The following is a 26500-nucleotide window of genomic DNA, read 5'->3' on the forward strand; positions in this document are numbered from 1 at the left end:
GGGGCCGCGCGCGCCGGGACTGAGCAGACGGAGGACGGGACAGGTGAGGGGATTGGGATGCGAGACGCGGGCGGGCGCGTCCCGCTACGCAGGTCGCATCCCCGCCGGTGACACTAATGCAGCGCTCCCGGTAAGCGGGACTGACCGGGGCGCTGCATGGAAGTGAACGCCACGAGCGCTCCGGGGAGGAGCAGGGACCCGGAGCGCTCGGGGTAACAAGGAGCAGTCAGGAGTAGGCTTCAGCAAAACCCAAGAGGCTTTAATAACCCCTTACCTTGCCTGATCAATTGTGAGATCGAGCAATAACAGGTGTGTTATGGCCTCAGATGTCCTGGGCCGCACTAGCGCTCCACTGAATGGATTAGTGTGTCTCTATCTTTCAAGGACAGGTACGTGTTGCACGCTGAAACCAGTTCATGATAGGGATCTGGGATTACAATTATTTAACCTTAAAACGAGGAATTACCAGTAAATGAGGGTCATAAGCTGGCGTTGATTAAGTCCCTGCCCTTTGTACACACCGCCCGTCGCTATAAGTGATTGGATTAGTTAGTGAGGTGGTTAGTGAGGTCCTCGGATCGGCACAGGCGGGGTAGGAGAAGGCCCTGGCAGAGCGCCGAGAATTTAACGATCATTGTTGAAATTTGCATTAAGCATGTATTTAGCTACTGCTAAACATCCAAAAATTTAAGGCCCAAGGCCTGAGGCACCAGGGAGGCAAATAGTTTGTGAAAAACACAGAATGAGTCTGGAACAGTCATTCGCAGTACCCAAGAGGGTTTCATAACCCCTTGCATTTAAAGATCAATGTTGACATTTGCATTAAGCATGTATTTAGCTACTGCTAAACTTCTAAAAATTATAGGCCTAAGGCCAGAAGCATCAGTTTTCCCCATATTAGGCAGCATAGGTGTCACCCAGATTAGGCAGCATACATGTCCCCCAGATTAGAAGCATAGTTGTCCCCCAGATAAGGAGCATAGTTGTCCCCCAGATTAAGCAGCATAGATGTCCCCCAGATTAGGAGCATACTTGTCCCCCAGAGTAGGCAGCATAGATGTCCCCCCGGATTAGGAGCATACTTGTCCCCGAGATTAGGCAGCATAGATGTCCCCCAGATTAGGCAGCATAGATGTCCCCCAGATTAGGCAGCATAGATGTCCCCCAGATTAGGCAGCATAGATGTCCCCCAGATTAGGCAGCATAGATGTCCCCCAGATTAGGCAGCATAGATGTCCCCCAGATTAGGCAGCATAGATGTCCCCCAGATTAGGCAGCATAGATGTCCCCCAGATTAGGCAGAATAGATGTCCACCAGATTAGGCAGCATAGATGTCCCCCAGATTAGGCAGCATAGATGTCACCCACATTAGGCAGCATAGATGTCAACCACATTAGGCAGCATAGATGTCCCCCAGATTAGGAGCATACTTGTCCCCAGAGTAGGCAGCATAGATGTCCCCCAGATTAGGAGCATAGTTATCCCCCAGATTAGGAGCATAGTTGTCCCCCAAATTAGGCAGCATAGTTGTCCCCCAATCAGCGCGGGCCAGTCAGAGCCAATCAAAGGGCCGTATGTGGCAAGCGGGCCACACAATGCCCAGGTCTGCCCCAGAGGGTTTCATAACCAACCACAATAGAGAAAATTTTGTTGTAGGAGCATGGTCAATCTACTCAGACCCATCTGTCATGGGTGGGTGGAAATCCTGGCTGATCCATCCCTGATTCATCTTGACAAACGTCAGTCTCTCCACATTTTTAGTGGACAGACGAGTTCGCCTTGGGGCGACTATGGCCCCGGCCGCACTAAACACCCGCTCTGATGGCACACTACTGGTCGGGCAGGACAGCTTTTCCAGAGCAAACTCCGCTAGTTGCAGCCATAAATCTAGTTTGGCTGCCCAGAAGTCCAGCGGATCGAACGGTTGTTGGCAGGGTCATGTCGAGGTAAGCCACCACCTGCTGGTTCAGGTCCTGCTCCATGTCCACCTGCTGCTGATGAGTAGCTTCACTATGCGGCTGAAGGAAGCTACTCATCAGCGACTGTAGACTAAGGCTGCTGTTGATTGAGCCGGTACTGCTCCTGCCACCCCTCCCCAGCAGCCGTGGCAGTGGAAGGTGAGCGCAGAGGGCCCCCCGAGTCAGACCTGCGAGTGGATGGACCATGTGGCATCGGCCAACCAACTACGTAGAAGCTCCCTGAAGTAGGTCAGTTTGTCCTCCCTCTCAGTGGGTGTAAAAAAGGCCCCCATTCTGGGCAGGTAGCGAGGGTCTAATAACGGTGGAGATCCAGAAGTCATCGCCCTGACGGATTTTGACAATTTGGGGGTCAGCTCAGCATGCATCGTGCCATTTGTGACAGTGACTCGCTGGGACTACCTGCCTCCATCTCCATTGCATACTGCCACGGTGTGTCTAGGTCCTCTGTCTTGCCTCCCTCGTAATAACCCTCCAGCTCCTCTGGCTGCTCCTGCTCCTCCTTTCCTGTCCAATGACCAGAAACACCGGCCATCTCATCCCCGTAAGCTGTGCTCCGCTCTGCCCCTCATCATCCTCCTCCAGTTCATCCCCCACAGGACTCATGTAGCCTTCTGATGTAGGCGCAATGTCTCCATTGCCGTGACCAGCCATGTTTTCAATAATTTTTTGGAGTAAATGTAGGAGTGGAATTACGTCGTTCATGGTGTAATTCGAGCGACAAACAAAAAATGTGGCTTCCTCAAAGGGCCTCAGCAAACGGCAGGTGTCAAATGTGGCTTCCTCAAAGGGCCACAGCAAACGGCAGGTGTCACTACTTCACATTGAAGTTACACAGGGGAGTACTCCTACCTGCTTGGATCATCAAAAAATCCGTGATGGCTTTTCTTTGTTTGTATAGTCTGTCCAACATATGGAGGGTGGAATTCCAACGTGTGGCAACGTCACAAATGAGACTATGCTGTGGGATACCGTTCTGACGCTGCAGCTCAAGCAAAGTGTGCTTGGCGGTGTACGAGTGGCTGAAGTCCAAGCACAGTTTCCTTGCCATTGTCAGGACGTCTTGCAAATGGGGTGAAGACTTTATGAACTTCTTGACAACCAGATTCAACACGTGTGCCATGCAGGGCGAATGGTTTACACTTCCTTGTCGCAGCGCGGCCACAATGTTCTTCACATTGTCGGTCACCATGGTTCCCATATCCAGATTTCGTGGAGTAAGCCATACTCGGATTTCTTCCCTAATGAACTTTAGCAGTTCCTCCCGTGTGACTCCGTTCGCCAAGGCAAACCATGTGAAGGACGGCTTGACACCGCTGTGCCCTACACACGTGGTACGATGAAGGGCCACCGAGATTTGGATGTGCAGTGGAGGCTGAGGACACGGGGGGGCTGGGAGGAGGAGGAGGAGGCGCACACTGTAAAAGGACCAACTGCCTGGGAGCGAGAGCGTGGAGGAAGCGGTGTGACCTGTCCAAGTTGCTGTTGTGGCTGTGCAGGAACCACATTTACCTAGTGAGCCTTAAAAGACAAGTATTGTCCCTGCCCCTAGTTACAGCTCCACACGTCGGCGCTGCCGTGCACTTTTGAACACACCGACAGGCTCAAGGACTGGCCCACCTTCTCTTGTACAAACTTATGCAGGGCTGGTACTGCCTTCTTCGCAAAGAAATGGTGGCTTGTGACTCTCCACCTCGGCTCGGCACAAGCCATCAATTCCCTGAAAGCTGCAGAGTCCACCAGTTGGAAAGGGAGGGACTTCAACACCAGCAACTTGGATAGGAGCACATTCAACTTCTGCGCCGTTGGATGAGTGGGCGCATACTGTTGTCTCTTGGACATGGCTTCACCGATCGATTGTTGGCGGAACGGCTGACTACGAGCGGAAGAAGCAGGAGCGCAAGAAGGAGGGTTTGACACAATGCTCCCTTCGGCTGAGGTGGTGGAGCCTTGGCTGGATGACGGAGGGAGCAGATGGCCACTGGGTGATGCGGCATGCTGGACCACTACATCGGAGCCACGGTTATCCCAGGCCGCTTTATGGTGGCAAATCATGTGTTGACGCAGGGCCGTGGTGCCGAGATTGGGACCCTGGCCACGTGTCACTTTCTGCCGACAGATTTTGCATGTGACTATGCTAAGGTCCTCCGGATTCTTTATGAAGAACAACCACACCGCAGAGTAGCTGATTTTCCCACCCGCAGTCCTCACTATTTCACTGCTATTGGCGACCCCTGTTCCACTACCTCCCTGAATGGTAGCTTGCCGCGAAGCAGGTGGTCTCCCCCTGGCACGTTTTGCTCCTGAATTTCCACTACTGCCACCACCACGCTGATTGCTAACCGTGCTACCGCCTTGCTGCCTCATAGACAAAGAGCAAATCTCTCCTCCTGATGAAGCCCCGGCTTCTGCACCCGGCTCCCAATTGCGATCGGCTTCATCATCATCAAAAGATGTGTGCACGTCACTGATGTCCTCCTCGTGTTCGACAACATTGTCTGCCTCAGGACCCTGAACAACTCTCCGCATCACTACTTGCCCGCCTTGCGGAGCAAGCAACGCATGTCTCCTCACATTCTTGGCTGCCCATTAGCTGCTGACTGTCCTCTATTACATTACGTCCTCACTAAATAGTGGAGCTGAACCCAAAGCATGAGATACTTCTTTGGGAGAGGGAACAGCATAGGACAAAGGCAATGGGATTACGGGGACTGCTCCCGGGCCAGGCCAACTGAGGGTTGTGTCTGAGGTACCCACCAGATGTCGCTTGTGATGATGGGGATGAGTGTGCAAACCAATTGACGAGGAGAGATGGGTCGACGACACGACCGCTGGGTGTTAACGGGAGCTCAGGCCTATTGCTGCGACTCCTGCTGCCACTCGCCCCAAGTCTGCTGCCAACTCTGCCTGACGTATGTAGGCCTCTGCCCCTTCTCTGTGCACGTCCTGGAACTTCCCTGCCTGACATACTTAGTGCGTTTATGAGGGTATAGAACAGCAGCAGGCGATTACTTACGGCTGTCCTTTCAAAGTATATAGGCCCTAGACAGAATAACCGTTACTAAATAGTACACTCAGTTGTTGTATGTATGCCCTTTGCACTGATGAGCGCACGGGTATGCGCATTTCTACGCAGAAAAAAAAAACTTTTTTTTTTTTTTTTAACCCCTTAACGACGCAGGACGTATATTTACGTCCTGCGCCGGCTCCCGCGATATGAAGCGGGATCGCGCCGCGATCCCGCATCATATCGCGTGGGTCCCGGCGCTAATCAACGGCCGGGACCCGCGGCTAATACCACACATCGCCGATCGCGGCGATGTGCGGTATTAACCCTTTAGAAGTGGCGGTCAAAGCTGACCGCCGCTTCTAAAGTGAAACTGAAAGTATCCCGGCTGCTCAGTCGGGCTGTTCGGGACCGCCGCGGTGAAATCGCGGCGTCCCGAACAGCTGATCGGACACCGGGAGGGCTCTTACCTGCCTCCTCGGTGTCCGATCGACGAATGACTGCTCCGTGCCTGAGATCCAGGCAGGAGCAGTCAAGCGCCGATAATGCTGATCACAGGCGTGTTAATACACGCCTGTGATCAGGATGAGAGATCAGTGTGTGCAGTGTTATAGGTCCCTATGGGACCTATAACACTGCAAAAAAAAAAAAGTAAAAAAAAAAGTGTTAATAAAGGTCATTTAACCCCTTCCCTAATAAAAGTTTGAATCACCCCCCTTTTCCCATAAAAAAAATAAAACAGTGTAAAAAAAAATAAAAATAAACATATGTGGTATCGCCGCATGCGTAAATGTCCGAACTATAAAAATATATAATTAATTAAGCCGTACGGTCAATGGCGTACGCGCAAAAAAATTCCAAAGTCCAAAAAAGCGTATTTTGGTAACTTTTTATAACCTTAAAAAATGAATAAAAAGTGATCAAAAAGTCAGATCAAAACAAAAATCATACCAATAAAAACTTCAGATCACGGCGCAAAAAATGAGTCCTCATACCGCCCCGTACGTGGAAAAATAAAAAAGTTATAGGGGTCAGAAGATGACATTTTTAAACGTATAAATTTTCCTGCATGTAGTTATGATTTTTTCCAGAAGTGCGACAAAATCAAACCTATATAAGTAGGGTATCATTTTAACCGTATGGACCTACAGAATAATGATAAGGTGTAATTTTTACCGAAATATGCACTGCGTAGAAACGGAAGCCCCCAAAAGTTACAAAATGGCGTGTTTTTTTCGATTTTGTCGCACAATGATTTTTTTTTTTCCATTTCGCCGTGCATTTTTGGGTAAAATGACTAATGTCACTGCAAAGTAGAATTGGCAACGCAAAAAATAAGCCATAATATGGATTTTTAGGTGGAAAATTGAAAGGGTTATGATTTTTAAAAGGTAAGGAGGAAAAAACGAAAGTGCAAAAACGGAAAAACCCTGAGTCCTTAAGGGGTTAAATACACCAGCAGGTGTATACTAATGTGTGGAATAACACTGAATTTAGCACAGACAGAAATACAGGTACTAAATAGTACACTACTTGGTTGTATGCAGGCCCTTTGCAATGATGAGCGCACTGTTAAGCGTATTTGTACTCAGGAAAAACTTTTTTTTTTCTTTAATACCCCGGCAGGTGTATAACGTGTGGTATAACACTGAATTTAGCACAGAGACAAAGTAACAGGTGAAAAATGGTAAAAAGGCACTAAAGTCCACACTAATATGACTTATTTTTTACAGGGATTAAACCCTAAATAGCACACAAATGTGAGAATCAGATTTGTGGAGCAACAGAAAAAACTCAATTGGGCTGAAAAAAAGAGGAGATTAGATACTCCATACAGGTAAAAAAAAGCAGTGAGATCTATGACGCAGGTGACTGCTATGCAGCACCTCTATGATGAGTAAGGAGAATACGAGGTTTTGCTGGAATCGTTCTCGGTCAGAACTGCAGCAACACTGTGCCCTGTATCTCTCCCTAATGCTGATGTCACCGCTACTCGTAGCGGTCGGATGCTGTATATCGCCGTTGTATGCGATCAGCACACAGACGTGCAGTCACTTCCTTTCCCTATCTCGTGTGGAGAAGATATGACCAGAGGGAAGATGGCTGCCTATTATATAGGGCTGTGACATCACAGGGGTCAGTAAACACTGATAGGCTGCATCTAACATGTGATTCAGGGTCAGCCCGCCTACCTTGATTCCCACGCCAGCTTCCCGCCCTCCCATGGTGCCTTGCCCCATGTACTGACATGTGGAGCCGCCATCTTAGGTCTAAAACAGCCTAGAACGCAGGAAAATGGAGTTTAATAAAGCGATTTGTGCGATCGAATCACAACGAAGTTCGTATTCAATCAGAATCGAATTTTTCCTGAAATTCGCAACAAATTTGGGTTCGTCAGATTCAATTCGCTCATCTCTAATATATAGATATACTAGCGGAGTACCTGGCGTTGCACGGTTTTTCCTTCCTAATCCTTGTTGTGGAGGAAAATCAACAGAGGAAGCTTTTGACTTCATATCCCGTCCTCATATATTATTGTCATATCCCAACAACATATCCCGTCCTCCTATCCCGTCCTCTTACCGGACCCGCAATATGTGTACCAGGTATTGAAATATCTATAACCATACGGAAGTTATGTAGGAACATACATTTCCCATTGATTTGCATGGGACTTTAAATAAAAGCCCCGGCCCTCACAAATGGGGGTAGTTAAGGGTTAAATTATCCTATATTTTAAGAGGACATATAAGTAACATGTGAACCAGTATTATCGAAATAACTCCAGCCGTTTGGAAGTTATGCAGTAACATATTTTCCATAGACCTGTATGGGACCTTAAACAAAAACCCTGACCCTGGCAAATGGGGGTTTTAATTACCTAAGTAACCTAAGTAAGTGTTTAATGACATAAGAAGCATGTGTGCCAAATTTCATGTTAATATCTTTAGCCGTTTGGACGTGATGCTGGAAACATACACACACACATACACACATATAGGGGGCTATATGAGGGTACATTTTTATCTGTGATCTGTAGTTTTTATTGGTACCATTTTTGATTGGACTTTTTGGTTACTTTGCATACATTTTTTTAAGGTATACAAGGTGACCAAAAATATGCAATTCTGGAATTTGGTATTTTTTATGTATACGCCATTGACCACCATTTTGTCCCAAATATTTATTTTATTTACAATAACTTGAGTAGACCCCAACTTTACCTTTTCATAAGGGGTAAAAGGAGAAAAAGCCCCCCCAAATTGTTTAGACAATTTCTCCCGAGTACGGAAAAACCCCATATGTGGCCCTAAACTGTTGCCTTGAAATACAACAGGGCTCCGAAGTGAGAGAGCACCATGCGCATTTGAGGCCCAAATTAGGGATTTACACAGGGATGTACCCGGATGCAAGAATTACACTTACCTCTGATACCAAAATTACCTTACGGCAGTGTTCCCCAAACAGGGTACCTCCAGCATGCCTGGACAGTCAATGGCTGTCCGGGAATACTGAGAGTTGTTCTGCAACAGCTAGAAGCTTCCTTTTGGAAACAGTACTGTAACAGACGTTTTTCATTTTATTTGTGTAGTGTAGTTTTTTAAGGGTACATTCGCTCGGGCGGGGGTTTATAGGGGGTTTACAGTGAGTTTACCACTGGGAGAGTGAGCTGCAGCGGAAAATTTTCTGCATCTCAAACTTGCAGTGAGAAACTCAATGTAAACCCCGCCCATGTGAATGTACCCTGTACATTCACATTGGGGGGGGGGGGAAGCAAACATCCAGCTGTTGCAAAACTACAACTCACAGCATGCCCTTTGGCTGTCTGTGCATGCTGGGGGTTGTAGTTATGTAACAGCTGGAGGCACACTGGTTGCAAAACACAGAGTTTGTTACTTAACCCCTTAAATGGGCACTGTCAGATACAAAAACTTTTGATGTGTTGTAAAGCATACTAAACCAATAGGTTTTGCAATTTCTTTCATTAGAACATTTTCAGTATTTCATACTGAAAGCGCCAGTCAAACTGCCCCCCCCTGCCTGCTTGGACACATATTAGTCCTGCTATGTCCATGCATCATCACCTATGTCATGGACACACTTCCTTGATTGACAGCTGGGAGCGCAGGGCTCAAAGCTGGAGGAAAAATCCTCCTGTCAGCTTGTGTCCTGCTACTGTCAGTGAGGACAAGCTGGGAGTTGTAGCTTTGCTAATGCTGCTAGGGGAGATATGAGCAGACAGCATACTGAGGGAGGGGGGCGGAGACCTGAACAGTGAGGCCATGCCCCCTCCCTTTGAGAGGAATTCAGACTAGTGAGCTAAATTAAAAGTGTAATAAAAAAATAAAGGAGCTAGACACATAAAAATTTGATGTACATGGTCAGGATTAGGTACTGAGTGATATATTAAAACAATGTTTTTTTGTTTTTTTGCTGGATGTGACGGGTACGCTTTACCCCTTAAGGACCATAGGTTTTTCCATTTTTGCATTTCATTTTTTCCTCCACACCTTTTAAAAATCATAACCCTTTAAATGTTTCACCTAAAAATCCATATGATGGCTTATTTTTTGCGCCACCAATTCTACTTTGCTGTGACATCAGTCATTTTACTGTAAAATCTACGGCGAAACGGAAAAAATAAATCATTGTGCAACGAAATTTAAGAAAAAACACAATTCTGTACATTTTGAGGGCTCTACGCAGTAAATTTTTCAGTAAAAATGACACCTTATCTTTAATCTGTAGGTCTATACGATTAAAATTATTTTAGCGGTACCATTTATGTATTGATCGGACTTTTTGATAGCTTTTTATTCCTTTTTTTTATGATATAAAAAGTGACCAAAAATACGTTATTTTGGACTTTTGAATTTTTTTGCGCGTATGCCATTGACAGTGTGGTTTAATTAATGATATATTTTTATAGTTCGGACATTTTCGCATGCAGCAATACCATATGTTTCTATTTATTTTTATTTACATTTTTTTTATGGGAAAAGGGGGTGACTGTTTTTTAGACATTTATTAGGGAACGGGTTAAATGACATTTCTTAACTTTTTTTACACTTTATTTTCCAGTGTTATAGCTCCCATAGGGGGCTAACACACTGTACACACTGATCTTTTATACTGATCACTGCAAAGCCATAGCTTTTCATTGATCAGTGTTATCTGCGGTCGATTGCTCAAGCTTGCATCTCAGGCTTGGAGTAATCAATCGCCGAAGGGACGCGCCGGAGGAAGGTAAGAGGACCTACGCTCACGTCCTAGCTGATCGGGACACCGCATTTTCACTGCGGTGGTCCTGATCAGCCCCACTGAGTAGCCGGGAAGCTTTTACTTTCCTTTTAGACGTGGCGTTCAACTTTGAACGCTGCATCTAAAGGGTTAATAGCGTGCGGCACCACGACCCTTGGTCGTTAAGGGGTTAAGGATAGGGATCGACCGATTATCGGTTTGACCAATATTATAGGCTGATATTCACGATTTTCTAAGTTATCGGTATCGGCAATTACCTTGCCGGTAATGTCGATAATGCGGGCGATAATGTGAGTATCAGTGGTGACTTTGCATGTGCTATGGTGGCCTTTGCCCACAAGGGGTCTGGTGTGGAGACACTGTATTAGGGCACGTGGAACAGTATCTGGTGATTGGTTTGGTCCCAAACATGCCCTCTTGATTTCTCTGCAGGTTCAAATCCCCACATCACTGCTAAGTTTACTGTTTTACTTCACCACATGTATTCTCATCTCTTGTGTCTGTATTTCTTTGGCCTACCTGATGTACTGTATATATTGTATGGCATTCTTTTTTTGTAGCCTGTTATGTACCTATTAGTACCTTTGGTATTTTCCCTCCAAGAGACTGTCTTCAATCAGAGTACACACTCTTTTCTGGCTGTCATCTGATCCTCATCTCTATTTCTATGTCATTTTAATCATGTTTTTATGATTATGATTGCTTAATAAAGTTTGATATTTTATTGGATACATTTATTGTTTGGTGATCTATCTGATCTGTTTTAGATGTTCTTTGGAGGTTGGCACCTTCATGCATGCAGTTTGGGAGTGCCCCATTATTGCAGTCTTTTGGAGGGAGGTGATTGGTTTCTTGGCTGACTACCTGGACTTTCCTTTAGTATTTAGCCCTACAGTATGGTTATTGGGGGTGATTAATGATTTGATTTCCAGTACTCATAGACTGTTAATCCGTTTCTTGATCTTTTGTGCCCGGAAGGCAGTGGTCATAACTTGGAAGGGTATATTCGCCCCTCCGCTGTCCCGTTGGATAACCTTTGTGAATAAATATGTTCCATTGTATCAGGTTCTTTATGTTAGTTGTAAGTGCCCTAAGAAGTTTGATATGGTGTGGACCCCCTGGTTGTTGTTGGCGGAGTCAGCTGATCCACCGGCTGTTGTTGGCGGAGTCAGTAGGTCATTATGGGATGTATTTGTCCGGTTAGTGCTGGGGCTGGAGTGGGGTGGGGGGGTGCCGGGATGTATGTCCGTCTGTGTGACTGGTTGTCTCTCTGTGTTGAGACTCTTCTCGGGGTTGCCTTCTGTGCACATTGATGATCCTTTTGGTATGCCTTATCTCCTTCCTATTGCTTACTGAGACTCACTGGGACCTCCAGGGAGTGTTGTTCTCTTTTTTTTTTTTTTTTTTTTTTTTTGTTAACTCGCCATGCTGGCGATGTTTGTTATCTTTATTTGCAAAGAAACTTAAATACTTTAAAAAAAATTAAAAAAGATATGTTGTTTGAGTAGGAACCATTTGTGGGAACCATTTGTGGTTGGTCTCTGTTAGTCCATACCTGTATGTGTGTGTGTTTTGTCCTGTGATTTTTGTATAAGATAGGATAATAAGCCAGACAGGGTGCCTTTTATTAATCAAGAGGGAATATCCCTGGTGGCCCCTTAACTTACAATGGGGATCAAAAGTTTGGGCACACCAGGAAAAAAAATTGTATTAATGTGCATAAAGAAGCCAAGGAAAGATGGAAAAATCTCCAAAAGGCATCAAATTACAGATTAGACATTCTTACAATATGTCAACAAAAGTTAGATTTTATTTACATTATTTACACTTTCAGAATAACAGAAAACAAAAAAATGGTGTCTGCAAAAGTTTGGGCACCCTGCAGAATTTATAGCATGCACTGCCCCCTTTGCAAAGCTGAAACCTGCCAGTGTCATGGATTGTTCTCAATCATCATCTGGGAAGACCAGGTGATGTAAATCTCAATGGTTTTAAATGCCCAGACTCATCTGACCTTGCCCCAACAATCAGCACAATGGGTTCTTCTAAGCAGTTGTCTAGAAATCACAAACTGAAAATAGTTGATGCTCACAAAGCTGGAGTAGGCTATAAGAAGATAGCAAAACGTTTTCAGATGTCAATATCCTCTGTTCGGAATGTAATTAAGAAATGGCAGTCATCAGGAACAGTGGAAGTTAAAGCAAGATCTGGAAGACCAAGAAAAATATCAGACAGAACAGCTTGCAGGATTGTGAGAAAAACTATTCACAACCCACGTTTGACTGCACAATCCCTACAGAAAGATCTGGCAGACACTGGAGTTGTGGTACACTATTCAGAGTCATCAGAAGAAAACCTCATCTACGTCCTCACCACAAAAATCTGCGTTTGAACTTTGCAAATTAACATATAGACAAGCCTGATGCATTTTGGAAACTTTTTCTGTGGACTGATGAAGTTAAAATGGAACTTTTTGGCTGGAATGAGCAAAGGTACGTTTGGAGAAGAAGGGGAACAGAATTTAATGAAAAGAACCTCTGTCCAACTGTTAAGTATGGGGGTGGATCAATCATGCTTTGGGGTTGTATTGCAGAAAGTGGCACACGGAAAATCTCACAAGTAGAAGGAAAAATGGATTCAATAAAATGTCAGCAAATTTTGGATGCTAACTTGATATCTGTAAAAAAGCTTAATTTAAAGAGCTGATGACTTCTACAAATTGATGATGATCCTAAACACACCTCGAAATCCAAGACAGATTACATCAGGAGGTGTAAACTGAAGGTTTTGCCATGGCCTTCCCAATCTCGTGACCTCAACATAATTGAAAATCTATGGATAGACCCTAAAGGGGTACTCTGCCCCTGGCATCTTATCCCCTATCCAAAGGATAGGGGATAAGATGTCAGATCACCGGGGTCCCGGTGCTGGGGACCCCGGGGATCACCGCTGCGGCACCCCGCCATCATTACTGCACACATTACTGTGCGTAATGACGGGCGATACAGGGGCCGGAGTAGTGTGACGTCATGGCTCCGCCCATCAAGAAATCACGGCCCGTTCCCTTAATGCAAGTCTATGGCAGGGGGCGTGACGACCGCCACGCCCCCTCCCATAGACTTGCATTGACGGGGGTGGGCCGTGACGTCATGAGGGGTGGAGCCGTGACGTAACAATGCTCCGGCCCCTGTATTGCCTGTCATTACGTGCAGAGCGATCTCGCTCTGCGAAGTAATGATAGCGGGGTGCTGCAGCAGCGATCCCCGGGGTCCCCAGCAGTGGGACCGCGGCGATCTGTCATCTTATCCCCTATCCTTTGGATAGGGGATAAGATGTCTAGGGGCGGAGTACCCCTTTAAAAGAGCAGTGCGTGACAGACAGCCCAGAAATCTCAAAGAACTGGAAGACTTTCATAAGGAAGAATGGGCAAAGATACCTCAAACAAGAATACAAAGACTCTTGGCTGGCAACAAAAAGAGTTTACAAGCTGTGATTGCCAAAGGGGGCAGTGCAAGATATTAACTCTGCAGGGTGACCAAACTTTTGCAGATGCCATTTTTTTGTTTTCTGTTATTTTGAAAGTGTAAATGATGGAAATAAAATCTAACTTTTGTTGACATACAAGCATGTCTAATCTGTAATTTTACGCCTTTTAGAGATTTTTCCATCTTTCCTTGGCTTTTTTATGCACATTAATACAAATTTTTACCTGGGGTACCCAAACTTTTGATCCCCACTGTATCTCTAGGAAATAAAAGAGAAGCCTATTAATAAAGAGGGAAATTTCTTTGGGAAATAAAAGGGAAGCCTCTATCAGAGGGAAATATCTAGGTAAGCCCTTAAAGAATAAGGCAGGAATTAGAGACAGAGGGAAGAGGGAAACTGCCCTAGAAAATACAAAACCATGGGTAATTTGTTTGGGAAACACAAACATATGGAAGACAGCCTTAGAAGGAATGTAAGGAATTAAGAAAAGTCAGGATGTGACAGTGATGGAATACTGAGTGATCAGGATCAGTTGGCAAGTTAAGTTGAATCAAAGCTAGTGAAGAAACGAGAACGTTTTAGGCAGAAGCTTTCTGTGAAGTCCATGTGAGCTCCATATGAATGTATGATTTATGATGTGAAATCTGTAATTTTATGTACTGTATATACAGTACGTGCTATATCTGACATGTTACATTTCTAAGTGAGTATTGTATTTCTACGGTAATGGAAGACAAAGACAAACTTCTCTTTCCTATATCTTATGCAAAATATGATTTTTTTTTTTTTTTTTTTTTAAACTTTGTTGTATAAAAGGATAGAATCTCCAAAGCACAGTGCCATATATCAAAATGGAGTCCAGGGCTAGCCAATGCCCAAGCATTCCAACAGGAGGGCTTGTCCTAAATGTAACTGTAATGTAATTTCACAAACATTTCCGAGAGGGGAGAGGCTTGTATGTTTCATAAACAAAGAAATGTGTAATTAACATAGGAGAATTTGTGAATGGTTTTATTAGATTCTAAAGACATCATTTCATAGGATAGAGAGGAGGAGAAAAAACAGTGGGACGCTCCCTGTGTGGTATTTTATGGAAAAGTAAAAAAATGTAAATACCCGTCACCAACACCTATGGTAGCGTACTGACCTTGAGTCGATAGTACACAATGGTGGTGGGGAGGAAAAGGCGACAGTCTGCTGCTCTCACCCCTTATTATTCCGTCTTTCCAAGGAGGACGGACAAACATGCAAAGTAGGAGGAGTAAAAATGGGGGGTATGTTGAGAGCGCTGCTGTCAGATGGCGAAGGTTGGAGTCAAGAAACGGTGTGAGCCAGCACTTATGCAGGACTAACTTTTATTGAAAAAAAGAACTCAAGACAGTAAAAACAGGACAACGCGTTTCAACGCTCACTGGCGCCTTCCTCAGGTCCACAATTATAAATATGTGCAGTCCTAGCCGGGGTTTCTGCTGACTTCTTTTTTCAATAAAAGTTAGTCCTGCATAAGTGCTGGCTCACACCGTTTCTTGACTCCAACCTTCACCATCTGACAGCAGCGCTCTCAACATACCCCCCATTTTTACTCCTCCTACTTTGCATTTCATAGGATAAATCAGGTGTCATATTTGCAGTAAATACATTTAGTAAATGTAAAAGTTGCCTGTTTAGTGGAAATTCTGGAGTATGCAACATTATAGTTGAATTAGGAAAAGCAGAATACAATTTCTCAGCGACGCTGCTTATCAGGCTGTTAATTTAAATTAAGCTTCTGTGTGACTATGATCACAAATGCATTTGTGTCAGTACCGTTTTTGTTTTCCGTATTTTGTGCAAATTTTCTATCGAGGAGTATCTTAATGTGGCGTGTGATGTTATTTTTGCTTGGTATTTGTGTTTCTCCATGTTTGGATTTCAGTGCTTGTGTTTAAAAAGTGGGTCTTTAGCTGTGGTTGGCATGCTTTGTTTTGGGTTTTTCATACTGAATACTAGTTCTAATATCTCTCAAAATCTCTGTTCGTTATTTTGTGGTGTTTCTTCTTTGTACTTGGTTCTTAATTATGTTTGGTTATTGTTTTAACCCTTGTCTCTTCTTGCTTTTGTCAGGGTCCGGACTGGTATGGAGGGAGGACACGGGAGAGGATCCTCTGTGTCAGTGAGGCGATGGCGTGGGCCGTACCAGGGGAACGGAATCTAAGGGGTTACTGGTTTTCACCAGAGCCCGCCGCAAAGCGGGATGGACTTGCTGCGGCAGGTAACCCCCAGGTCATTCCACCCGATAGCGACTCAACCTCACTGACAGCTGTGACATGTGCGGTACACAAGGACAAGGCAAGGCGAGGTCAGACGTAGCAGAAGGTCAAGGCAGGCGGCAAGGTTCTTAGTCAGGGGCAACAGCAAGGGGTCTGGATAAACAGGCTAGGAATACACACAAAACGCTTTCTCAGGGCACTAAGGCAACAAGATCCGGCGAGTACAGGAAGTGGAAGTGGGTTTGTGTGTGTTTTTGGGAGTAAAACACTGATTGGGAGTAAGACACTAATTAGTGGTGTACTGGCCCTTTAAATTTCAGAGGGCGGGGCCGCGCCCGCCGGGGCGGACCTGAAGGAGGACGGGGTAGGTGAGAAGATCGGGATGCGACCTGCGGATGGGCATGTCCCGCCAGGCGGATCGCATCCCTGCAGGGGACACTAGAGCAGCGCTCCCGGTCAGCGGATGTGACCGGGGCGCTGCACACCGAAGAACGCCGCGAGCGCTACGGGGAGGGACAGGGACCCGGAGTGCTCGGCGTTACAGCTTTTGATTTGTTCCTGATATGTACTGGTCTGTTGTTCTTTTTGGTTTGACACCCCTGTATTGTAGTTCAGGAATGGACTGGTGCCCAGTTGTCATTTACTGCTAGGGTGTGTCTAGGCAAGTAGGTATGGACAATTTTAGGATTCACTTCTCCCTACACCAAATTAAGACAAGTGCGCTTTCTTCTCTGTGTTACGTCCAAAACGTTTTAGCATGTTTTGTACAGAACTGCAGGGACATGGCACATCTGTAGTGGCTCAGGTACATGGACAGAGACAGCAACCTGTGGTTTATCGCTTTTGTAATGGATCCTGTGACTATGGGTCTCCTCTTCCTGTGTCCATACAGTTGAGGCAGTTGAAGTTACAAAGCTGAAAGAGTGCTCAAATTTGTGTACGAGATGCTTGTGTACGAGTTGCAGAGGAGAAGGGGGGGCATTCATAGTTTTTGTTTTCTTTAGTTTTTCTTGTGTTTTTCAGTATGTAGCTTTTCTCTTATGATAAAATATACAATCAAGTCCCCTTTCTATTTTGAACAATTTTGCAATAATTGTAAGACTTTGTAGAACAAACTGTACTGTTCTGTGTCTATGGTGCAGCTTTTAAGACATTTTTGTCCCATTGGGTTAAAATTCTGTCCTTGAGAAAGGTTGATTTAATTCCAGAACTGTAACTTGGTTTTTTGGAGGAGGAGTCACCCTGTAGATTTTATCCACTGACTTGTAGCAGTGTTGGTGGTTAACTCTCTCCTTTATTTGGGCAAGTACACCCCTCCCTCCCTGAAACATCCCTTATCTTATGTTTAGTACAAGATGAAAAAACAAACTGACCTTGAATCCAATACATTGCTTTCTGGTGGAAGAATGTCTGGATTCAGAGGAGGTAGGGGGATGATTTTAGACAAACTCTTTAAAAAAAATGTTTTTGAATGTATATAATGTTACAAGAGATGGCAGGATTCTCACATGTAAAAGACATCATTACAGAACCCAAAATTTCAATTCTTTGGAGATGGGAGCAGATGTCCAGAGGATGGCAGATTCTTCATGGGGTATGCAGTGCCTCTACATTACAGCAAGTAGTCAAAGCTGGACCGCTCCTACCTTATAGCCCAGGACAAAAAGTAGAGTTGGCTGCGCTACCTGAGGATAAAACCACTAACATTTACAAAGACTAATCTGGAAGGTTTTTCTCAAAGATGCAGAGAGTTGGAGCACTCGTGAAGATGCTACTACTGCCAGAGGAGGTGGGAATTGTCAAAATTAAGGCCTATACCAAGGCCAGTACTCTGGAAGCCAAAGGTAAGGAGTTGGCTGACACCACTGCAAAGGCAGTTTCTGCACTGCCAAGGAAAGGGAAGGACAAGCCAGTCCTAGTGATATCGTCCAAAGACGTGGAGGTAAATGTGTTAAAAACTCTTCCACAGCAGGCAGATGTTGCTGTAAAGGAATTTTTGAAGAAATCAGGGGCAGGAGGGAAGACTGCATATGGAGAACTTCTGCAAAAGTCTGCCTGCCTAGAGCGCTGTTCCCAATGATGGCCCAAGTAAGACATGGTAAAACATATTTGTCCAAAGGGGCCATGATACAAGTCATAGGCAAAGGTTGGATAGCCCCTGGTATCTCCACCACTGTAGTAGCTCTTCGAGCCTGTATGACCTGTGCTCTACACAATCCAGGGAGGACTGTACCAGTCCCCCGAAAGCATACCCAAAGCCCCTCTGTCCACTTTAGAGAGTCCAGGCAGATTACATAAGCTTGACCCCTTCTTCTGGCTATGTGTATGTCTTGGTGTGTGTTGATCTCTTTTCAGGCTGACCTGAGGCTTACCCCATGGGGAGGATGAACTACAGCTACAACACCAGTATGGGAATCTGACCTCATATGTGCAGGCCTTGTATGAGCATTTGAAACTAACACATGGGCAAGTGTTTTCTGCCTTCCTAGATCCAGACAGTCTTGAACTAATAGTCTCCAGTCTGGAGATTGGGTGGTGATAAATACAGTCAAAAAGAAAAAAAGGGGAACAAAGGGGGCACTATCTCAGTGCCATAATTATGATAATATTGAGAGATATGTTTAAAAGTGAAAACTTTGTTCAAGAATTATATATTGCACATGAGTAAGTATTTCACACTCACCTTGTCGTGTTGCGCTCTCTCAGGCACAACACTGGTGTTCACTTTGTGAGTGTACTTACTCTTTGGGCTGCCGAGCATCTGTCCCGATGTCCTGTGATATCGGTCTGGTCGAAGGTAGTGTTGGTACTGGACCATTTCCGCAAGGTTCTTGTCCAGCCTGGGTGAAAAAGATGATGCTGCTTCTCTGGGGCGCCTCAAAGGGTGCAGGTGCTCGAACCTCCAACCCGATGCTGGGTTATGGAAGGATGAGGAAGAGGTTGGTGGTACTTTTAAAAATCTTTAATGAGACGACACGTTTCGCAAGGGGTCCCGTGCTTCATCAGGTCATAGTAAAATGGGATACAAACATTCTTTATATACACTAAAATATTTTTTAAAAGTGTGGGAGTTTGTGACGTGTGCTGCACGTCATCCGAGTGCCGGATGTGACGTGTCGGCTGGGAGCGAGGATGTTCATTCATAAAAATGATACGATTTTCATTATGTACGTGACTCTAGTAGTGTTGCCAGTGTATCAGTAGGTACGTATACTTTGTAAACCAGCATGAAAAGCACATATATACACACACGGGGCATGTATGGGGATGTATGGTGCATATACATATACATAAATGAAACATAGAAATATATCATGATAGAACAGCTGATATGCACATATACACGTGTGCACCCACACATATACACAATACAAATGGTAAAAATATAATGAATTAAAAAGAGACATATATATATATATATATACATATATATATATATATATATATATATATATATATATATATACATACATAATGTTGATATAGATGGGAAGATATTTTTGTTCACATCTATAATGTATATGAATGTGATTGGGTTGCGATGTTTCTATGAGTAGTTAGTTACCAGTTTCTTTTATTTCCCCCTCCTCGTTTGTGGTTGTGATTCTGACACGAGGAGGGGGAAATAAAAGAAAGGAAAGAAAGAAAACTCCAATAACCACCACCCAGTCTAATGATTCTAACAATGTAGGGATGAAGATTTTCAACCTATCCAATCATATGCTAACCACATATGAGACCCATCTCTTCAACAAAGGATTATTGTTGTGCCCAGCACACAAACCGGACAATTTCGCCCTATTTTTGGACCTCCATCATTTCACCCGTAAGCTCACCCTACATAGACATTTCAAAATACAGGACCATCTCAAACAAACAATAGAGAACAACCTGGAACACACTCCAGATATCCTAAGTAAACAATTACCCGGCGTACATCATGCGATCAGAAATAAATCAAAATACATAACCAAGGTCATCTGATAAAAACATTCCATGATCTGGTAACAAATGACCTCAAGACATTACCCACCAATCCACCTGGAACCAAAGAAGGATTACTCTCCAGAAAAGAAAGACACGCCTTGAATGCACTAGAAAACAATCCTGAAATTGTAATAAGGCCAGCTGACAAAGGTGGCAGCATTGTGGTCCAGAATTACAATGACTACCATCAAGAGGCTCTGAACATCTTGGAAGATGTTAACTACTATAATAAAATCCATGAGAACCCTCATCTAGGATTACAGAAGATCATCATCAACACTGTAGAAGAAGCATATAAGGAAGGAATAATTACCAAAGAAGAACCATCACAGCCATACTATTGCCACCTTCCAAAAGTGCACAAGAATCCTACGCACCCACCACGGCACCAAATAATTTCGGGGATCAATAGCTCCACGTCTAACATATCACAATATTTAGATCTCATTTTTCAGAAACATGTACAAGCATTACCCAGCTTTCTCAAAAAATCTGATGATCTCATCTGAATACTACAGGAAACAAAATGGAACACCGATTGTGTGTTTATCACCATGGATGTCACCTCTCTGTACAGTAACATTCAACACCATATAGGCCTATTGTGCATCAATGAGGCACTTAATGAAGATCCCTCTATACCAGAACCACAAAAAAGAAGTTTCTTTGAAAGTGCCATAATTCTAACCAACAATTATTTCAATTATGATGGTGCCACCTACCATCAGATACGCGGTACCGCGATGGGTACTAGGGTGGCACCGTCTTATGCAAACCTTGTGATGGGTAGGTTTGAGGACCTCTTCATTACCTCACAGAAATTGTTCCAGTACCACGTCGTCATATACAGGAGGTACATTGACAATTTGTTCTTTATATGGAAAGTTCCACAAGAGCACATTCCAGAATTCACAGAAAACATTAACAGCAACCCTTGGGGGATCACACTAACAGCACAATCATCCCCGGACAAAATAGAATATCTGGATCTAGAGATCACACATGATTCCTCCAGTATTCACACTGCCACATATTTAAAAAAAGAATACGCAAATAGCTACATCTCTTTCAACAGTGCACACCTTAAAAAATATAAAAACTAACATCCCATTCAGCCAGATTAAAAGAATTCGGAAAAACTGCACAGTAACAGAAACATTCCATTATCAAGCAGCATTATTAACCAAATGATTTAAAGATTAAGGGTACCCCAACAAACTCATCAAGGAAGGACTCAGCAGAACAAACCAACTATCTCAAGAAGAATGTTTAGCGGTAAAAAAGAAAACACCTGACAAAAACCGAACCCATGAGACTGAATTTCATCACCACATATAACTATGCCCATAATCACATCAAATCCATACTCAAAAAACACTGACATATTTTACAAACGGAGGCACCTTATGGATACATTACCAGGTGCCCCGAATCTCACATTCAGGAGGGCACAAACTCTAAAAGCATTTCTAGCACCAAGCAGATTGAGACAACAGAAGAAAATCAGGAAGAATCTTAATGCAGGAATTGAAAACGGTGTATATATGTGCAATAAAAAATGATGCTTATGTTGCAACACCCTCAAAGAAGGTATAAAGACACATACAAGCTTCACTTCAGGCGAAGTATTCACCATAAAACACTGATTAAATTTCTGTTCCAACTATGTGATCTACGTCATTGAATGCTGTTGTGTACAACAATATGCAGGTCGCACCACCCAAGAGTTACATCTCAGGCTAAACAACCATAGAACAAACATCAAGAAGGGATATGCCCTACATAGTGTATTCCGCCATTGTCGAGAAAAACACCCACCCAACAAAAACCCCATCAAAATGTACACAATAGATGACAAAGAAGAAACCGTCCACAACAGATTTGACGAGCTGGCAAAACAGGAAATGTATTGGATTTTTCGTCTTGGAACTTTGACCCCAAGGGGTCTGAATGAAGCAATGGAACTCATATGCTAAAATGACTTAGACAAACATATCAAAATCACAAAGTAACACAAACTGGTTACTAACTACTCATAGAAACATTGCAACCCAATCACATTCATATACATTATATATGTGAACAAAAATATCTTCCCATCTATATCAACATTATGTTTATATTTATGTATATGTATGTCCCTCCCCTAATTCATTATATTTTTACCATTTGTATTGTGTATATGTGTGAGTGCACACATGTACATGTGCATATCATGATATATTTCTTTGTTTCATTTATGTATATGCACCATGCATCCCCATACATGCCCCGTGCGTGTATATATGTGCTTTTCATGCTGTCCACATATAATCTTATACTGCCTATTACCACCTTTCTAGTGTATACAGATAGCAATACCTCTTACCTTCTCCAAGCAGATATATTGATACATCATATGCGCCTAGAAATCACCTCACACCAACAAGCACAGCACACAATAGATTTATACATATATATTTTCTGAGCCCGTGTAGGCTCCATGTGTGTGTATATATATATATATATATATATATATATATATATATATATATATACACACACGCATAATGCACATTTGAGATGTCGAATCAAGCTGTATATATGCGCACACATCGCATAGCGATGTGTATATGCGCACACAGCACATAGATGGTGACATTCACACGCGCACAGCGCACCTATCATAGAATCATATAGTATCACTACATCAGTCGAATATAATCAAATATAATAATTGCCCAAGGCACATCTAACATCATCCACTCAACACAAGCCATACCCTTATGCAAATGCGCATATGTTGCCATTATATTATCACCATCATTGATGTCATCTCCACAAGAAAATTGTCAATATAGCATAGCATAATGCCATTCAAATAAAGGTTTGATCCTGTGTAAAGCAACACTTACAAGTACAACAGACAGTCACACTGTGATCAAGTGAAGTCCAACAATGTAACAACTCCATCCATTTATTCTCCGTAACAAAAATACAGGACTCAAATACAGCCGAATAAAGTGCCCAGCAGCTAGCTAAATAAAGGGCTCCATCACACACCATATTGCATGGGCCCAACCACTGAATGTCATTCACTGTGCAATTAAATCGGCACCGAATGAGTGACATCCACTACACCAGTAAACCGGCATTTCCCCATGTATACACATAATGCTTAATCAAACCTGTACAGCACCCCAGACTAACCAATTCTATCACAATAATACCTTCAGGTTTACAAAATATACATACCTACTGATACACTGGCAGTCACGTACATAAACAAAATAGTATCATTTTTATTTATGAACATCCTCGCTCCCAGCCGACACATCACATCCAGCACTCGGATGACGTGCAGCACACGTCACAAACTCCTGCACTTTTTAAAAATATTTTAGTGTATATAAAGAATGTTTGTACCCCATTTTACTATGACCTGATGAAGCACGGGACCCCTTGCGAAACGCGTTGTCTCATTAAAGCTTTTTAAAAGTACCACCAACCTCTTCCTCATCCTTCCATAACCCAGCATCGGGTTGGAGGTTCGAGCACCTGCACCGTTTGAGGCGCCCCAGAGAAGCAGCATCATCTTTTTCACCCAGGCTGGACAAGCACCTTGCGGAAATGGTCCAGTACCAACACTACCTTCGGTGGTGTTAAATAGACACGTCCGAAGATCTTTGGACCCCCGATTTGATGACCCATACCAGGTGTTACTGACAAACAGCACTTCTGTAAAGCTAGAGGGAAAGGCTAATTGGATCCACGCCTCACACTGCAAGAAAGTGCTGGCTCCGGTGGAAGAATGAAGATCTGCATTTATATTCTTTTCATGTAGTGTCAAATAGTCACAGGAACATACAAAAATCTACACCAAGAAAGGGAAATTGACAATAAGTTCCTCAAACACCACACACTTTTAGGTCAAGAACTAAATGTATCAAACTGCTGGATATGTACTCTCTCCCCTGTATCAGCTTCCAGCATGCCATATCTGGCAATCCCAGTACCTATATATATGTGTGTGTATATATATATATATATATATATATATATATATATATATATAGACGAAATAGACTAAATATTAAGTAAACAACTTGCTCTGACACTCTAGCTAATAATGATACCCAATATGTAAGAAATCAGAACACTTCTGTGGGGATTTGAGTAATAGGGTGGAAGGGCAATTTGAGTGAAACTGATAATTACAAACACCAGTGATTGGATTTTAAAGTGGGTACCTGGGTCCCTAGAAGTACCAAAGGAGTTACTGTATTGGGAAAAATTCCGGGAGAATGGTTACTGTGGACTGCTTATAAGCAGAAAGTCTGTGTTCAAGGCCAAAACTGCTCAGTTGCAGAAACTTCAAGGACATCTACATTGTCAAAAGTAGGAGGATACAAGAACATCTGCTGAAACTACATATAAGCTGGCAGTGTGCCTTCTTTGTTGTATGTGTATAAAAATCACAACTCTTGTAGTAAACGTCGGAAAAATCTTGTATACAGCCCATTGTCTCTGTATCATTTTTCCGGGCCACTTGAGAAACCTTGGCGTTGGTGTACGGGCTCAGGTATGTCCTTCATCTAAGGATATATCTAATTTAACATCAGTTTTGAGGGTTAGCCAATGTCATTGTTTACATCTACCACAGTAGTGCACCTAAATTGATGTTTTGTAATATTCATTATTTTTCATCAGGTCTGATCAATTATTTTACCAATTTGGCCGCAAGCAACATACCTAAAGGAAATCATTGAATTTGCGTGACAAATTTATGTATCATAGATAACATGATAGCTAAAATATAACTCACATACAAAATGTAAATACTGATAAAAATAAAGTATTAGATTACAGAAAAAAAACAGCTGTATTATATTCTTGTTTGTATTTACAACCTACCTGCAGTACTTTTTCTCTTAGGGTATTTTCCATGAGAAGACTGAGGGAAATTATATGTTGTGGAAACAGCTTGAGTGTCTTGGTTTGAAGTTGTTTTAATGAACTCAATGGCAGAGTGAATAATTTTAAACTGCATTACAACAGCCATATCTGGAAAGATTTAAAGATACAAAGAATTATATTATATTTATTCAAAACTAGATGTGTAAAGGAGTTGCCTAAGCAAAATTTTATACATACTTTAACATATACACTGTCCTCCTACAGTGCCCCGCAGTTGGTGCTCCCAGTAATCCACTGGTCTCCATTTTTTCAAGGTTCTGTGCCCTCCTGTCTCCACAAGACCTGCTTGCTCAGCCAAGTCAGTGACTGAGGCAGCATATTCCTACTGCCACTGACTGGCTGAGCAGGCAAAACTTGTGTGGACAGGACGGCATTCAAACTGGATGTGGAGACCAGCAGAGAACTGGAAGCAGCAGATGTGGTAACTTTAGTTTATATTTTATTTCTACAACTCTACAATTTTTCTTTTGCTTTCACAATCCTTTAGGAGAATATTTTATTAGGTTGACATTTTCACATCATGTAAATTAACACTTTTTGAATTGCCTGATGACATAAACCAATCTGCTTTGTTTAACAGCACTCTGAAAGCAGTGTTCTATTCTATCACGGTATGTTCACACAGTAGATATGTGGATTTTCTGCAGAAAATATTCATGTCGAAAATATTCAGTATATCATGAAAGCAGCAATGCAGAATATATGTATAAAAATTTTGCCTGCACTCTACGATAATAATCTACTGAAATCCAGTACATAAATTGACTTGCAGGATTTTACATCTATAGCATGTCAGTTCATGTTGCAAAAACACTACGGATTAAAAGATATATTTTTCAATCGTAAGGCAAAATACAAAAAAAAATTTTGTTGCAGATTTGCCAACCTTAAAAGTAACATCATTTGTAACAGCCGTTTAGCAAGAAAACCGCACAGATCTGCCAATGTAAACTGTGGTGCAGAAATACTGCAGCATTTCCATCTTCTGGTAAAGTAACATCAGACAATATATCTTCAATAAGATAAGGTCTTACACTTGACCTGTAATGTTACGACCATAATTATACCAGCTGTAAAAGGAGTTTTCCAGACAAAAAGAAATGCACTATTCAGTAAATACCAACATACTTATCTTCCCCTCTCCCTAGCTGCTATCGCTGCCAGATCTCCCCCCCCCCTTGAAGTCCTGTTCTTTTTCTTTCTGCTAACGTTTTGATTCTGTACTCACTTTCCACTCTGTGATTGGCTGAGCATGAAGTGGAGCATTATCAGAAGGAGAAATAACAGGACCTCCGTGGGGACCAAAAGATCCAACAACAGGCAGGTCTTACAAAATTTATTTCCAGTTAAAACGTGAAAAGCGTTTCTGCCCATACACCAAGAGGCTATCAGGCCTAAGTGTATATACATCATAAGGTTAACAGATACAAAAATAATATAATTGCAATTTATCACTCTATGGGGGAGATTTATCAAACTGTGTGGGAGAAAAAGTGGAGTGATTTCCCTAAAACAACTACAGGTTTAAAGCTCTGGTAAAGTGATAGCTGAGCTGTGATTGGCTGCTGTGGGGAAA

General features: G+C 43.1%; 1 protein-coding gene across 4 annotated transcripts in view; it reads right to left on the minus strand.

The window, feature by feature from the left end:
• Nucleotides 1-26500, minus strand: part of LYST (lysosomal trafficking regulator) — a 1083863-nt gene that overhangs the window by 513913 nt on the left and 543450 nt on the right. For all 4 annotated transcript variants that reach the window (XM_056566940.1, XM_056566939.1, XM_056566938.1 and 1 more), the window contains exon 27: nt 24862-25011. In XM_056566940.1, coding sequence (XP_056422915.1) covers nt 24862-25011 — 150 coding nt within the window. The remainder of the gene's footprint in view (nt 1-24861; nt 25012-26500) is intronic.

The sequence above is a fragment of the Hyla sarda genome, chromosome 3, assembly GCF_029499605.1.
Source record: "Hyla sarda isolate aHylSar1 chromosome 3, aHylSar1.hap1, whole genome shotgun sequence".
Taxonomy (NCBI): domain Eukaryota; kingdom Metazoa; phylum Chordata; class Amphibia; order Anura; family Hylidae; genus Hyla; species Hyla sarda.